General features: G+C 47.6%; 1 protein-coding gene across 3 annotated transcripts in view; it reads right to left on the bottom strand.

Annotated features, from left to right (window-relative positions):
- LOC148037595 (uncharacterized) overlaps nt 1-16581 on the bottom strand; it is a 151554-nt gene that overhangs the window by 45558 nt on the left and 89415 nt on the right. For 2 of the 3 annotated variants that reach the window (XM_087676545.1, XM_087676544.1), the window contains exons 4-5: nt 720-835; nt 348-631 (exon numbers count right to left, since the gene is read on the bottom strand). In XM_087676545.1, coding sequence (XP_087532671.1) covers nt 348-631; nt 720-835 — 400 coding nt within the window. The remainder of the gene's footprint in view (nt 1-347; nt 632-719; nt 836-16581) is intronic. The other variant, XM_087676546.1, reaches the window with a different exon arrangement.

Genomic DNA, 16581 nt, shown 5'->3' with positions numbered 1-16581 from the left:
GAGTCCTCTATGCAGCAGTTGCAACACATTGGTGCTCAAGGAAGATGGAGATCACTACTTAGAAGGTGACCCTGCTTCTCTGTGCAGCAGTTGCAAGCACAATAGCGCTCCAAAAAAATGGAAACCGCTGCTTAGAAGTGATAATTCCATTTACATTCCTATTGCTTTTTTTCTCCTGTTTTTGCTTTTTTATAGATTTAACAGAAAGAGGGGTCTATGTTGGATGCATGCATGTGTGCATGAAATAAGTAACATAAGACGCAGACAATCATACATAGAATCATGCATTAAAAGTCTTCCAAATCACAGAAGTCGCAAACTAATTCTAGACAAGCTGTAAGGTATACCTTAGTGGTTTATGTTGTACAAGAGCATCATGAAGAGTCTCAAGGATAGGGAGGCGTGTAGAAGGAATGCCCTTCTTGATTGACTCTTGAAAGTCCCTATTTGACAAATAGGCATTGACATCCTCAGGTCTTTGCTTGAAAAGGGATTCAAAAGTTTCAACAGCCCATCGCAAAGTGTGCTCCATTGTGTAGGGAAAATTCCTTAGCGTGCATATTGGACTGTCCTTGAATTCAGGGGGATCACGAGAAGAGGCATACATTTCTGATTGGAAAGGAACAAAAACCTTCACCCAAAACAAAAAACATGTATCAGTTTATGACCTTAACTTTGTCAAAATAGTAGCCAGCAAGCTTGCAGTAGATAAATTTCACCTGGACACTTCCCTTCGTACCATATTTCCCGCCATCAATCAAGGGCCTACGAAATGTCACACAACGCATATCTATATAAAGACGAGCAGACGCACTATCAACAGCTGAAAAAACACCTGCAAGAAGTAGTAAACATTTCAAGTCAGTACCAACATGTTTATGGCTTATGTCCATATACTTTCAATTTCTCATGTGTATATGTGCATAAGGAACAGATGTTGCTACCTATAAAATGTGTACTAATAAGAAGAAAGAATGGACTAACTTTCCACAAAATGACCAACATTCAATAGGGATTGAAGAAAATGCATAGCATAATCAGAAAATGCATAACTGGGATCAGTTATATTTTGTTTGCAAGATAAGGTACTGAAGAAAGACACTGTTACCACTACAAGTTTATCAGAGGGCTATTTAGGATTCAAGATTTTAATGCAGACCCTGTTTACAATCAGTTTGTAAGCATCTGGTTAAGCCGTAGCTAGAAAAAGAAAATACAAGACAGTCACATTTTTTGAAAAACCTTGAATACAAAGAAGTGCTCCTGCTCAACAGACTAGCTGGAGCTGATACAGAGTCACAGAAATATCAAATATACAGGCCTCTCAAGGCGGTCTAGGGGGGATGGGGGCAAGAAGCCATGTAGGGGGGTGTATCGCCATTTGGGCTGCCTGCCTACATCACGAAAAACAAGTCCCGACAGCCCCAAGTGCGCATGAAGTGAAGATGGAGCTCCTGACCAGCTCAAGACTTGCCCTCCTGGTCCCATCGGCCGCAAAGGGAGTGAATGACGGAGCTCTTGACGAGCTCGAGTCTCGCCTTGCCCCTCATCCCATCGGCCGAGAGGGGAGTGGATGATGGAGGTCCAAAGCTCTTCCAAAGTCGCATGTACAGAAAGTCTCTCTCCTCCGAAAACCTCCTGACACCGTGCCTTCCAAATATGCCATCTAGTGAGACTCCCTACGATCTCCCACACCTCAGAGCGGTCTGCTGTGGGCTCCAGTACCTAGCGGGTGGGTAGAGCCTCCAAGCCGGCTACTATGCACGACCTAGCCTCAATAAGGAAGATCGTGTCATGCATCCCAGCCCCATACAAAAGGTGGTGGCCCTAGCTGACTGCTTGCCAGCTGAAAGCTCCCCATGAGATACATCCAAGGCTGGGTGCTATGCAGCGGAGGATGTGGCATGCTCCTCTCCACACTAGCTGCGCCGCCTCACACAACCAGAGGCAATGCTTTGGAGTTTCCAGAAGCTGTTGTGTGCAGCGTTTACATCCTCCATCCTTCTGCATCTGGGCTAACCAACTCCCTACCGCCAGGCCTCCATGTGCCACCAGCCATACGAAATATGATACCCTCCTCGACCTCCAGCTGTCCCATAGGCAACGCAAGAAAGTCCATCAAAAAGCATCCGTGATGTTGTGCTCCCCCCAGTACCTGCTACGTGATGGCGCCCAGTCCATGTCCTCCTGCATCAACACGTGCCTGCCAATCCTAGCTGTGTACTCCACGAACCTCGATGGCTTCTTGGTGACTGCAATGGCCGGCCATAGCCACTCTCTTGGATCCCACTCCAGCTCATCAAGTGGTATGCCCTCCCAAATCCAGAGGCACCACTCCTAGAGCTCCTCGTAGAAAACATAGGGTCCAATCGCCATGTCTTCCCCTGAAGACCCAACACCCAAATCCTCCTCCACGAAAGGACAGCTATCCCCTCATCATAATGCACTCTGTCAAGGGCCAAACGCCCCCCTCCTGAACAATGAAGAAAGTCCCATGCGGAGTGTTGCCCACTCTACCGGCCACCTATAGGGGGGTACCTGTCTGTGAAAGCTTAGCGGCCCATACCTCCCCGAGCTCTACCGGCTCTCGTACCGAGGGGCCAAGCCACTCTTGAGGTATTGTTACATCAATCTCCCTTCTCCTCAACTCGACCCCTCTCTAACAATCTAACGCTCGCTGCAACACCTCCTCCTCCATCAACCTGTATACCTCCCGTCAAGTCCTGAAGGTGCAAGCCGGCAGGCTGGCCTCCCAACCAGCCCACTGGATGTGGGGACACTCGCTGATCTATACACCCTGCTAATCTCTGACATGGGCATTTCAGATCACCGGTTGACGATCTATCTTCTCCTAGCAACCTTACGAAGGTCCTACCACCATGAAGTAAGCTACATAGGAAGGGGGATCTGGGGGGCGTGATTTGGGCCGTCATGAAGATCCATCTCAAGGACAGTCTCCAATCCCCGCCAAGCCTCGGTCTGCACTCCTGAAGACCCTCCTACAGTAGGACCTTCCAAGTCTACCCTCCAAGTGTGAGACCGCAGACTACAAGCTTGCCCAAAAGGACCATACTCTAATACTCTGGGTCAATGATCCCAAGTCCTCCCTCTGACCGATGCCGGATGATGGTCGCCCACGCCACCTCGGCTCGAGAGTCCCTAAAACCATCTGACCTGACCCAGAGGAAATTCCACACTAGGCGGAGAAGCTGAGCAACACAGGACAAGGAGAAGCACCAACATGAGGCGATGTACCAAGCCATCGCTAGGAGGACCTAGTTGACCACCAGGGCTCGGCCCGCTAGGGAGAGGCGAGCAATACTCCAATAGGTCAACTTCCTCCAAACAGAGTCGAGGACTGGGCAAAACTGCTGGGCGGAGGTGATGTCGAGTCCCACCTGGAACCCTAGGTAGCAAACAGTCTGCCCGCTGCACACCCATCTAAATCCCAAGTGGACGCCCCTCCGTACTAGAGCTTGGGCCTGTAAGGAAACAAACAACTTCTGCCAATTGATTTTCACTCCTGCTACAATACAAAACACCTCGAGAGCTAGTCTCACTCTCTCCAGTATCAACTCATTGTCCTCTATGCAAAGTGTTGTATCATCTGCATACTCTGAGACTAATAGCTCCGTCTCCTCTCTCACTGGAAGTCAAAGGCCGCGTAACCCACTCACTTGTGATCTGAGGAAGTGAGACATCGCCTCTGCAAAGAGTAGGAACAAATACAGGGCTAGTCACCTCTGCAAAGAGTAGGAACAAATACAGGGCTAGTGGGCAACCTTGCCGTACCGATCTCTCCAGCCGAAACTCCTTCCCTCTCCTACCACCTATGAGAACCTTGCTGGTAGCCAATCTGTAGAGTGCAGAGACCCCATGGATCCATGCCTCGGAGAAGCCCAACCTCTCCATGGTGCCCTCCAAAAAGTCCTAGTCCACCCTGTCATAGGCTTTCTCAAATTCCAGTAGTACAGCCAATCCCTGCCCACTGTGTTGGGCCCACTCTATCGCCTCAAAGAAGGTAAAGACATTGTCTAGGATGCTCCTATCCTAGACAAAGCCTGTCTATGTGTCATGAATGATGCCTGGAAGCACGAGGCGGAGTTGCCTACCAATCATCTTTCTCAGTGCCTTGTAGACAACTGGCAACAAGGTGATTGGTCTCCACTGGGATAACTCCAACCGGTCTCCCCCTTTGGGGAGGAGATTGATTAGACCTGCCGATAAACTCCCTGGCATCCAACCTGAAGTGAAAATCTCCTAGAAGACCAGCAGTAAGGGGTCCTTCACTACCTTTCAAAAGGTGGTGACGAAGGCCTTAGAGATGCCATCCTCTCCCGAGCATTTCTGCTCGTCCTGTGTGTGGAAAGCCTTCTCTAATTCCTTCTCTGTGAAGAGGCTAGGAGGGAGTGTCCGATCTCCTCTATGACGAGGGACACGATGTGATCCTGAACCTCCTGTGTCTGAAACGTTGTCCTCTGACTAAGGCTATCTCCTGTTGAAAAAGACGTCTGTAGTAGTCGGTGGCAATCTCCATCGCCTCGTCTAGGCTAGAGTAAATCCTCCTATACTAATCCCGACGGCAATGTATCTGCTCTCAAAAGGCTACTGAGGTGCAGAATGAGAACTCTGAGCGCTTGTCCTCTAGTCCGACAATGGCTGCTCGTGCGCGCGCACCTCCTGTGCGTGGAGAATGGGATCCCCTAATGCCTCCTGTAATAATCTCTATGTGGCTGCTAGGTCTCGCCGGAGTGCTCTCTCCTCCTCCCAGCACTGATGCATGGCCTGTGGGGCTGCCTTCTGGCAGATACTGCTCAACTTGACTAGGACCTCTACAATCTCCTTTGCGATCCGGTCCCTCCTGCTCCACTCCCTAGTCCAAATCTGCTCAATCTGTCTCTTCGCCTCCTCTCTCCTATAGATCGTGTCAGGGATCCAACAGGATTGTGTACCTAGGGAAGATGCTGGGGGATCAAGTGTCAGGACGACCAAGCAGTGATCGAACAGAGTGGTGCCAGCCAACTGCCCTATCGGGCCTCTGCGAGAGCATCCCCACTCCCCCACACAGAACCTGTCCAACCGCCCCAACAAGACTCCGCCTAGCCGCCTGTATCCCCACAAGAAGTCCAATGACCTTTCCCTCTTGTCGAAAGCTAGGTCTCTCCAAGCATCCTGAGCTCCTATTGCAAGTAGCAAGACCTCCCATAACTCTTGCTCCTCCCTAGCCATACCCTGGTAGTTTCTGCCTCTACCCTACTGGTCCTCTAAGGCCTCCAAGTTGTTGAAGTCTCCTTTAACAATCCAGGAGTCCACCTTTGGGAGTCCTACTGCAATCTCCATCCAAAACTGTTGTGCACCCTAACCTCAATGAGGGCATAGACATTAAGGACTCCGAGGCACGAAACCCCAATATCCAACCTGGCCCATAGAACCCTCCCTGCCACAATCGCCCCATGATCCCATACGCAGGCGGTAAGGCTCAGGCCAATAGAGGGGCATACGCCTTCACTCTTGTCCTGGGCACTGATGGCATACTCCCAATAGGTATGTGACCTACCTAGAAAAACCTTTCCTACCCGATGGGCCTGGGCGGGGGTAAGCTTATGTTCCTGCAAAAGTAGGATGTCTATCCGTCCCGCAAGGGCTAGCTGCAACTCCTACCAAACAATCAACTTCCTAGGACCTCTTGCCCCACTGTAGTGGAGACTATTCACATTCCAGGACGCTAGGTGTAAACTCATGGGGAAACCTGTGATTGATCGACCAAGCATATGTTCCGTGTGGAAGCTCCTAATGAAGACGCTTTGCCGCACGCCTGGACGACGAACTCCAGTGCCACATGGTGGAACTCGAGCAGACCATAGGGATGATAGATGCTCCACGTGGTACTACCAATGCATCTATCAACCATACTAGGAGTCATGACTCTGTACACTAGTAGAAACGGGCCACCCGTGCTGCCAGGGGCCCCTCGATCACATCCATCGGAGCTCTCCACTGTGGAGGGACTCCAAAGATAATGCTCAAGTGTGGGACCTCGGCACCAACCCACCATTTAATGTCCATCATGCAACCTGGTCACTACTGTGCAAACAGTGCTAGTAGTCCTCCTCCCATCCATTGGGAGATGTGGTCCGCCACACCTGACTCTTCACATTCTCCTCTATCTGTGTCGTCGTCCAATCCCCTGAGTGAGAGGATTGAAGGAAAAAGGCGTAGTTTGGTCTATCTGGTGGTGCTACTAGATGGACCTTGCCCCTCCTTGACTTAGGAACCACAAAGATCCCCACATCCAGAGGTAGTGGAAACTCTCCACCCTCCGTAACTCTCAGGTAGGGCCACGGGCCCTTGCGCAAAAACTCCTATGGTAACAACTACACCTATCTCGGGAAAGTGTGACACGCGGAAGGGGCAGATGAGCTGGTGGCTGTGTGGGGAGGGCAAGGCTGCTAGTGCGAGGAGGATGTGGGCGAGTGTGACTCATCACCTCCTGTGGGAGAAGGGGAGGTGGGTCTAGAGGGGAATCACCTATACCAGGTGCAGATTAGAGGGGGTGCTCGACAAGGGAGGTGGTGGGGGGGAAGAAAATCGAGGGATGGTGGGGTGGTTGGAGGTACGTAGCGGGTGTTTTGTGGTTTGGGGGGGGGGGGGGAATCTCAAGTGAGATAGTCCGTGGCGCGGGTGGTGGATGTGGGGGATTGCGGTTCTGCCAGGTAGGGCGGGCAAGGGGGGCAAGGGGTGCTTTGTCGAGGGGCCGTCGCTCGCTCTCCTGCTCTCTGTTGCCGTGACAGTGGGGGCTGTGGCCCCCCATTGTCTCCCTCTCTATCATCTCTGGACCCGTGTAAAACCATCACCGTCCACTTGATGGTACTCTACCGCCAATCCAGGGAAAAGTAAAGTGACTTGATGTCTGAGAAAACTGTGATGGAGCACAAATAACTCCGTTGTGAAGCCGCTGTACCAGGAAACCATGTAAATGACCCCCTTCGTGGAGGCATAGGGTGAGCGCTCCGCTAACTCATGAGTTGCGTCCGCAAAGGTGAGTCAAACCATAAAGATCCCTTGAACCATGAGGATTGCCTCCGAGATCTGCACTCTGCCAATGCACAGCATGGAGTGGAGCCAATCCCACAGCTGGGCCCTCGATGGGGACTATCCAACGACCTGACCAAAGATCGTTGTTTCTTTCAACTCCACCTCTGTGGCACGGACGGCTAAGAGTTGTTCCTTAGAGAGGATGATGCTCAAGGTGTTTGATTGGGGGACATTCGCAAAATGCACCGGCGTCTAACCAGAAGTTTCCATTGCGTGTCCCTGCTGAGAACCTACCTATCACGCAATTGTGCTACCAAAGGGGGGTGTTGCAGCAAGGGGAAAAGGCAAGAGGGCAAGGGGGGAGGGAAAGAGGGAAGTTGTTGTTTTCGAAAACGGTGGTATGTCTCAAGGTGGAGGAGGAGGAGGCAGCTCGCAGGGGGAGCAGCAGCCAAGGGGGTAAAGAGGGCAGGACCGCATAGATGCAAGGGGCCAACATGGCGGGGTGGCCACATACGTGCCAGGCAGGAGGGGGCCTAGGCGACAGTACGACGGAGGTGGCGGCAACTTTCGCAATGCGACGCCAGCCGTGTTGCGGACGGCAAGGGCAGGAGCGGAGCAAGGTCAGTCGCAAGCAAGAGGGCTACAGTAGGTACGGCAGGGACTGGCGCAAGAGAAACAGATACGACGCAACTGGCAGGGAATCTAAGACAGAGGCAACAGATACGACGCAATTGGCAGGGAATCTAAGACAGCCACACTTGCAAGTAGCAACGTACAGATGAGGCGATAATTGTAAACATATTGAGCATGCCACTTAAAATCAAAGAGATATAGAGACTAGCCTTCCAGAGGGAAGTACGAAAATGCTAAATAGTTAAGAGATGATTTGGCTAAGACTTAAGTCCAATATTTTACCTCTTCATTTGACTTTCAAAACCTAAGACAAGTTTACAGTGGCCAGTGTTTCAAATTTGAGAGAAACTTTGACCAATGCATTGCCCACACAGAAACGGGAGAAAAATATGCTTTTGCAAAATCAATTCATACATACTTTCATCTAGGGCCTCCTTATATGAATGGGCATTATACGACAAGACAAACTATATGACAGCTCCTACGCATGAGATCCTCTTGGAGAGTATTAGCAATACATAGGTATGTCATCTCCTAGTTGTGGGCCTATCATTGAGTCGATGAGGGACTCTATGGAGCTCTCACAATTTTAGTCCATTTACAATCACTTTGATCATACTAAGTTGTGTCTAGTGTTGTTGTGGCCAAATGACTCTTATCCACTCAATCACATTACTAAACACTTAAGGCTTCTAGATATACACTCTAGTGCTACTGCCTTTCTTCTTTTTTGGCCCCATTTGGTGGGTGTATGACCCCTCTCCTAGCACCACCCTCCTCGTAAGGTGCCACTGATAATCCATGGTGCTCTAAGTTCTAAGGTCCCCCATTAAAAGGAGAAGTCGTGTGTGTGTGTGGACATTGGTTGGGTTGTGACTTGTATATGAGATGAGATCTATGTGACCAGATGGAAAAAATGTGACCTTTGTGGATCTTACCTTTGGATTAAATAAAGTAGTTATACTGGTAGCAACTCAAGGCACAATACATCGAGTTACAAGGGACAATAAAGGAAATATTCCTTGGCCAACTAGCGAAGGCTCATAATATGGTAGGACAAGCAGACTAGCCTACCTTTTCGGGCTATAAAAGAAAGACCTCTACAAAGCCATCGTCAATGTATCTTTCACCCAATCGGAGTTCTTCCAACAACCTTTTAGCTCTTCGCCTATCGTTTGTCTAGATTGCCATCTAAGCTTCACTGTGGAAGCGCACAGATAGACAAAGACATATTTGTATCGATTCGTTTGAAATAAAAGAAGTTTCTATTCTTCTCATATTTGTTGTGTATTGTCTACTCCTTGCTCAAATTCTGTACATTGCACCCTGTCATTTCTACATGGTATCAAATCCCAACAGGCTCTGAGGAGTGAAGAGTACATGAGAGGCAAGGGCTTCAACAGCAAAGAGGAGAAATGTCATCTGTTGCATTAGGTAGCAACATTGGAGAATTGAGTGGTGGTGGTGTTGTTAGATATGATCAATGTCCCACCCTCATTAGGTGCTACCAATGATCCATGGTGCTCAAAGTTGTAAGGCCCCCATTATGAGGAGAAGCCAAGTGTGCGCCCGGACATTGGTGGAGTCCTGACTTGTATATCAGATTAGGTCTATGTGACCGGATGGCAAAAAGGTGACTGTTGTGGGTCTAATCTTTGGGTTAGACGGAGTGGTTAAGCTGGTAGCAACTCGAGGCGCATTGCATCGAGTTGCAGTGTAAGGGAGTTAAAAGGGGTCCCTATTGTGGGGTCGCTGGCCTCCCTAGCGGGGGTCCGGGGGCAGCGCCCCCGGCCCGATGGTAAAGGGAATACTCCCTGGAATATTCCCTGGCCGACTAGTGGGGTTTTGCTTTTGGCGAGCTATAAAAGCAAAACCCCTTCGCAGCCATCACTTACTTATCTTTCACCCAGTCAAAGTTCTTATTCTAGCTAGCCTTAAGCTCTTCACCTATCTTCTGTCTAGATCGCCATCTAAGCTTCACACAGTGGAAGCGCACAGGTGGACATAGCTATCTTTGTATCAGTTGTTTGGAGTTAAAGAATTTACTGATTCTCCACTTATCTGTTGTGTACTCTCTATCTCTTTCTCCGATTCTGTTCGTTGCGCCGTGTAATATTTTACATGGTATCAGAGCCCGGGGGCTCTAGAGATCGGAGAGCCTGCAAGAGGCAAAGGCTTCAACAGCAAAGAGAAACTATGTCGACTCCGGGAAGCCGTTCTGGCGCATCAGGAAGCGGTGCAGGAGGTGGTACTGCTGTACCGGCTATTCAAACACTGAGGATTCCTCCACCAACCTTCAATGAAGGCAAGTTAGATGGTACAAAATACACCTTGTGGAAGTTCAAAATTACAACTATCCTTGATTCGTATGAGCTTCTAGAGACTATGCTGGGGACTGACGCAGAACCACAGCCTACCCCCGACCCATCAAATCCTAGTGTAATGATTCCTCCGAATGCACATCTTCTACGAGCTTGGAAACGAAGGAATGCAGATGCGTTGTGTGCCTTAGTTACAAGCTGTTCTGACAGTGTTTTGACTCTGATTCAGCATACAACCAAAGCGTCAGATGCTTGGAATGTACTAAGGAGTCAGTATGAAACATGAAACCAAACAAGGATTCAACTCTTGGAGAATCAACTACCAGCGGAGAAGTTTGCTGAAGGAGAGACGGTTGAAACATTCATCACTCGGATTAAGAATCTGCACGACCAGATGGCTGGCGCTGGGATACAAAAGACTAGCGAAGAGCTAGCTCGGAGGTATCTTCGGATTTGTCCACAAAAGTTTGATCGACTAGTAACTGCCCTTAATACTCAGGTGAGACCTCAAGCTTTGACTTTTGAGGAGTTTTGTGCATTATTAATGGAGGAGGAGTTGAGGCTGAAAGCCCGAGAAGGAAGCAACAATGGAGATGCTGCATTCTCTGCCAATGCAAAAGACAAAGGTGTTTCCTCCACCAAAAATGATGGTGACAAAAAGAAGAAGGGCGGCAAAAAGAAGTTTCAAGGAGAGTGCTTCTACTGTAAGAAGAAAGGACATGCAATTGCAGATTGTCGTGTCAAGAAGACAGATGAAAAGAATGGTACCCTTAAAAGTAAAGAGAAAGAGACAGCCAATACGGCTGAAGCAGAGTTGGAATTATTCATGGCGACCATTGAGGAAGTGTGCTCCTCAGCGCAAGAAGAATCTACGACTGACTCTTGGGTGTTGGATAGTGGGGCCTCCCGTCACATGACCAACAAGAAAGGTCTATACAGTTCTATGCAGCCTCTACAAGAATCCATCACTGTGATAGTTGGAAATGATGCTAAATGCCCTGTTGCGGGCACAGGTACTATTTCTTTTGTTACTGCAAATGGTGAAGTCAAAAAGCTTTCAAATGTGTTGTATGTTCCCGAAATCAAGAGAAATCTCTTATCAGTTGCTGCCATAACTGATCTTGGTCATGAAGTGAGGTTTAAGAAGACAGGTGCAGAAATTACTGATAGTGCTGGCACAATTGTTGGTAAAGGAGAAAAAAGGAACAACCTGTATGAGCTAAGTGCTCTTACAGCCACCGCTGGAGTGGGCACAAGTAAGCTTTGGCATGAAAGGTTTGGACACATCGGATTTGCAGTATTGAAGGAGATGCAAAAGCAAGGTATGGTTGCTCACCTACCTACAATAACTGAATTGAAGGAACCATGTGAAGCTTGTATGATGGGCAAGCAACAAAGAAAGGCATTTCCACAAGAAAGCAAGAATAGAGCACAGGCTCCTCTAGAGTTGGTGCATACTGACTTGTGTGGTAAGATGCCTACACAGGCCTTGGGGAGATCTTCTTATTTTATGTTGATTGTCGACGACTACAGTAGGAAGATGTGGGTGTACTTCCTTCGTGATAAGGCTCAAGCTTTTGGTAAGTTTAAAGAATGGCTAATACTTGTTGAGAATGAAACAGGGAAAAATGTGAAGAAATTTAGAACAGATGGTGGTGGTGAGTTCAACTCAAAGGAGTTTGCAGGCTTTTGCAAGAGCAAAGGGATCAAGCGTCAATTGACGAAGCCTCACACACCTCAGCAAAACGGTGTTGTGGAACGTAGGAATCGCACCATTGTGGAGATGGTAAGATGCATGCTACAGGGCAAGGGATTGCCTAACCATTTTTGGGCTGAAGCTGTTAATACTGCAGTCTACATTCTAAATCGAAGCTATACAAAGGCTCTCAAGGGAAAAACACCTCATGAGGCTTACACTGGTAAGAAACCATCTGTCTCACATTTCAAAATTTTTGGATGTGAATGTTATGCACATATTCTAGATGAGAAAAGAAACAAGTTACAACCAAAAAGCACAAAATGTATCTTCTTGGATTATAGTGATAATCAGAAGGCTTACAAATTATATGACCAAGAGGCAAAGAAGATCATCTCGAGCCGTGATGTGGTGTTCAAGGAGCAGCCGCATACAGTGGAGGAGGAGAAGGCAAGTTCTTCCACTTTATCATCAAGCGAAGTAGTCCACTATGAAACTGTCCCGAGAGCTATCCCTATCCTTAAGGAGGAGGAAGCATCATCTTCAGATGATGAGGAAAAAGTTCACCAACCTGATATCACCCCACCGGAAAAGCCATTGCCGCGCTGGGTGAAGCAGCTCTATGACCACAATAATCCTATGCATGCATCTGTTGAGGAGAAGGCAGACGGACCAAGGAGGTCTCAAAGAATAGAGGAGCAAAGGAGGGCTTCTGCTCACATAGTCAATATGGCCTTGATGGTTGAGATTATAAGAGAAGTAAAGGAGCCAACTGACTTAGAAGAAGCACTTGCAGATCCATCATGGAAGGCTGCTATGCAGACGGAGTATGACAGCATAATGAAGAATGACACTTGGAAGCTAGTGGATTGACCAACAAAGCGGAAGATTATTGGCACCAAGTGGATCTGGAAGATAATGTGCAAGGCTGATGGTACCTTAGAAAAGTACAAAGCTAGACTGGTTGCCCAAGGATTTTCACAAGTTGAAGGGTTTGATTTTCAAGAGTCATTTGCCCCAACTACCAAAATGACCACTATTCGCACGGTACTTGCAGTGGCTGCCCACAAGAAGTGGCCAGTGTACCAAATGGATGTTAAGTCAACGTTCTTAAATGGTGACCTCAAGGAGGAGGTGTACGTGGCTCAGCCACCAAGGTTTGAGGCCCCCCATTCTGAGAACAAAGTGTGTAAACTGAAGAAGGCATTGTATGGGCTGAAACAAGCCCCCAGAGCATGGTACCAGCGGATAGATAGGTTCTTTTTAAACCTAAACTTCAAAAGATGTGCCTCAGATGCTAACTTGTATGTTTACAGGGATGGTAAAAAGTCTGTAGTGATTGTCCTATATGTGGACGACCTTCTTATTACAGGTGACTATGAAGATATGATCAACCAAACTCGAAAGGCTTTGAGTTCTGAGTTTGAAATGACAGACTTGGGCTTGCTGCACTATTATTTGGAATTGAAGTCTGGCAAGAGCCAGGAAAGATCTTCATCTCTCAGAAGAAGTATGCATGGGAGATCTTGAAGGCATTTGGCATGACCGAGTGCAAGGAGATAGCTACACCTATGGAGGTGAATGCAAAGTTATCCGTCGAGGATACATAAGCACTAGCAGACATTGGGAGGTATAGGAGGTTGGTCGACAGTCTGATCTACTTGTGTAACACCAGACCAGATATCAGTTTTGTTGTTGGTGTTTTGAGCAGGTTCTCAAACAAACCTCATGAGAGTCATTGGAAGGCTGGGATGCGGGTGCTCAGATACTTGAAGAAAACTCTTTACTATGGTATCACATACAGTTTCAGAACCTCTCTTGTGGGGAACTATGACTCAGATTGGACAGGAGACATTGATTCCAAGAAGTCAGTTTCTGGTTATTGTTTCTCTTTGGGTTCAAGAATTTTCTCTTAGATTAGTAAGAAGCAACCAACAGTGGCATTATCTTCTACCGAAGCAGAGTACAAGGCAGCTTGTTTTGCTGCATGTGAGGCCGTATGGTTGAGAAGGATTCTATGGCATATGGGAGTGCAGGATGAAGAACCAACTGTGCTGAGATGTGATAATCAGAGTTGCATCGCCATTGCCAAAAATCCAGTGTTTCATGCACGCACCAAACATATAGAGATCCAATATCACTATGTGCGTGATTTGATGGAGGATGGGATAGTGGAATTGGTCTACTGTCCAACAGAGAAGAATGGAGCAGATATCTTCACCAAAGCACTTACGAAGGATCTGCTTCAAGTTCATCTTCAGAGACTCGGCATTGGGACGAGGAGATAGTTCACCTATGGGTGGACATTGAGGGGGGGTGTTAGATATGATCAATGCCCCACCCTCATTAGGTGCTACCAATGATCCATGGTGCTCAAAGTTGTAAGGCCCCCATTATGAGGAGAAGCCAAGTGTGAGCCCGGACATTGGTGGAGTCCTGACTTGAATATCAGATGAGGTCTATGTGACCGGATGGCAAAAAGGTGACCATTGTGGGTCTAATCTTTGGGTTAGACGGAGAGGTTAAGTTGGTAGCAACTCGAGGCACATTGCATTGAGTTGCGTGGTAAGGGAGTTAAAAGGGGCCCCTTATTGTGGAGGCTCATATGGTAGGTCGGCCGACCTAACGACCTTCGCGAGCTATAAAAGCAAAACCCCTTCGCAACCATCACCTACTTATCTTTCACCTAGTCAGAGTTGTTATTCCAGCTAGCCTTAAGCTCTTCACCTATCTTCTGTCTAGATCGCCATCTAAGCTTCACACAGTGGAAGCGCACGGGTGGACAGAGCCATCTTTGTATCAGTTGTTTGGAGTTAAAGAATTTACTGATTCTCCTCTTATCTGTTGTGTACTCTCTATCTCTTTCTCAGATTCTGTTCGCTGCAACGTGTAATATTTTACAGGTGTTTCATCAAATGATGCAGTTTTCAGCAATCTGAGCTGGTCTGCACACGTACCTGTGACCACACAGCATGCTCAGCACTTTTCTTTTCCTCCCAGAGCAGCATCATCATCAACTAGGTAACTTTCTACTATGTGTGTTGGTACTAGACAACTGGGTGTTGAGCAAAACAGAAGCTGCTGTCTGTGAGTTTGGTAGACAGCACGTAGAGGTGGTTCAGATGACAGATGGGCCACAATCCTGGAGAATTCTCTCACATCCACAGGAGATGCATTTACAAAGTAGGATGCAGGCACTTTGATGCTGCCCAACAGGCACGCCTGCATTTTGTCATGGAGAGCAGTCTTGCACCACTGTTGGACCTTGCACAGCAGGTTGCAAGGTGACATTTTGCTGCCACCTGAGAAGACAGGCCTATGTTCTGCCTCAGAGCACCAGAGTTGCATTTTCAGCCTCAACTTGGTACCCCAACAGGCTGGACCCCCATCCTCTTCCCTCTGCAGCTTTGTCATCACCATCGGCATCAACCAAGGTGGTCAAGTACAATTCATCCACAATGTTCAGTTCACTAAAATGTACAATATGGAAAGCATAACAAGATTTTGTGAATACCATAGGTTGTTTCGTGCATTCACTAAGAATTACATATACAATCAGCTTTACTAATAACATGCGTTACACATACACAAAAACATGTAAATTAAAGATAGAAAGTCTAAATATCATGAACTAGAAAACAGTTACAAGTATAACAGTCCAATCTCAAGAGTCATATTCTATTTCAGATAGTGTCAAAAAGAAGGGCCATGCAAAAAGCAAGTTTCAACTTCCATGTCAAGGGTAACAACCTCCTCTTGAGCCCAGGCCATGCTTGAAGATATGTTGCCGCTTCGACTTGGATATGGGAGAGTGTTTCATTATCTCATCAGCTAGTTTCTGAGGGATTTCAGGACATGGGTCAGATTGTCCACCCATCTTGGACAAGTGAATAAGAAGCCTCCTCTCATTCCTTGTGTCCATCTTGGACAAGTGAATAAGAAGCCTCCTCTCATTCCTTGTGTAGGATTTTTCATCGAACTTGCAAGTCTATTGGAACAATTAGACTTGAGACTTTCCCAAGGCATTCTCAAGATTTGTGGGGTACTCTCCAAAAGCTTCATGAAGAGGCTTAGGCATTGTGGTAGAGAGAGAGTCAGTAACGGTAGGGGTATAGATAGCCGTAGAGGTAGAAGGGGAAGAGAAAGAGCAAGAGATGGAAGTACATGTTTGAGGCAAATGAGGGGAGAAGAAAGGAGAAGAGGAGGCAGTGGGAGTGGGAGTGGGAGTGGAGTGGGAAGAGGGATAATAGGGGTAGGAAGGAAGATGTAGATGTAGATGTAGATGTAGATATAGATTAAATAAGAGAGGGGGGAGAGGGAGACATGCACACACACACACACAGAGCGAGCGAGAGAGAGAGACTCAAGATGAAGAAGAGATAAGTGGTGTAGGTCGATTCAAGAAGCAAGGGATAGATTAAAAGAAGTGTGAGTACCCCTCAAGCCTCTTCCTATGGCTACTAGTGTTGAGCTTAAAAGTGCTTTATAAACTGATTAGCTCTTTACTACAGCCCTAAAAACCCAAATTACCAAACTTTCATTAAAAAAGATGTGTTCCTAGAGAGTGTGTGTCCCATACGCCAAACCCTACTTTGGGAGGATCCACTCATCTATAAATAGACAGATTTCCCACCACTTAGCCGTATCTTGTTTTGCAAATTGTTGGCACGAGTTCTTTGCTGTCCACACCCCTTCTGGCAAATATCTCAATTCGAGGCTGCTTTCCTTCAGCTGGCACCTACTTCCAAGCCATCCTCCATTAGATGGTGACTCATTACATGTGTGGTTGATATATAATGAGAGTAAGCTGTTGTTTTGTGGATGGAGAAAGAGATTTTCAAAGAGGCTAGGTGCTATTTTTGCAGGATTCAAAGGGGCCGTTTTGCAGGAGGAGGA

This window comes from Lygodium microphyllum, chromosome 4 (assembly GCF_053477565.2).
Source record: "Lygodium microphyllum isolate KBCC chromosome 4, Lygodium_microphyllum_v1.1.10, whole genome shotgun sequence".
NCBI lineage: Eukaryota > Viridiplantae > Streptophyta > Polypodiopsida > Schizaeales > Lygodiaceae > Lygodium > Lygodium microphyllum.
This window is presented reverse-complemented; position numbering and strand designations above follow the sequence as displayed.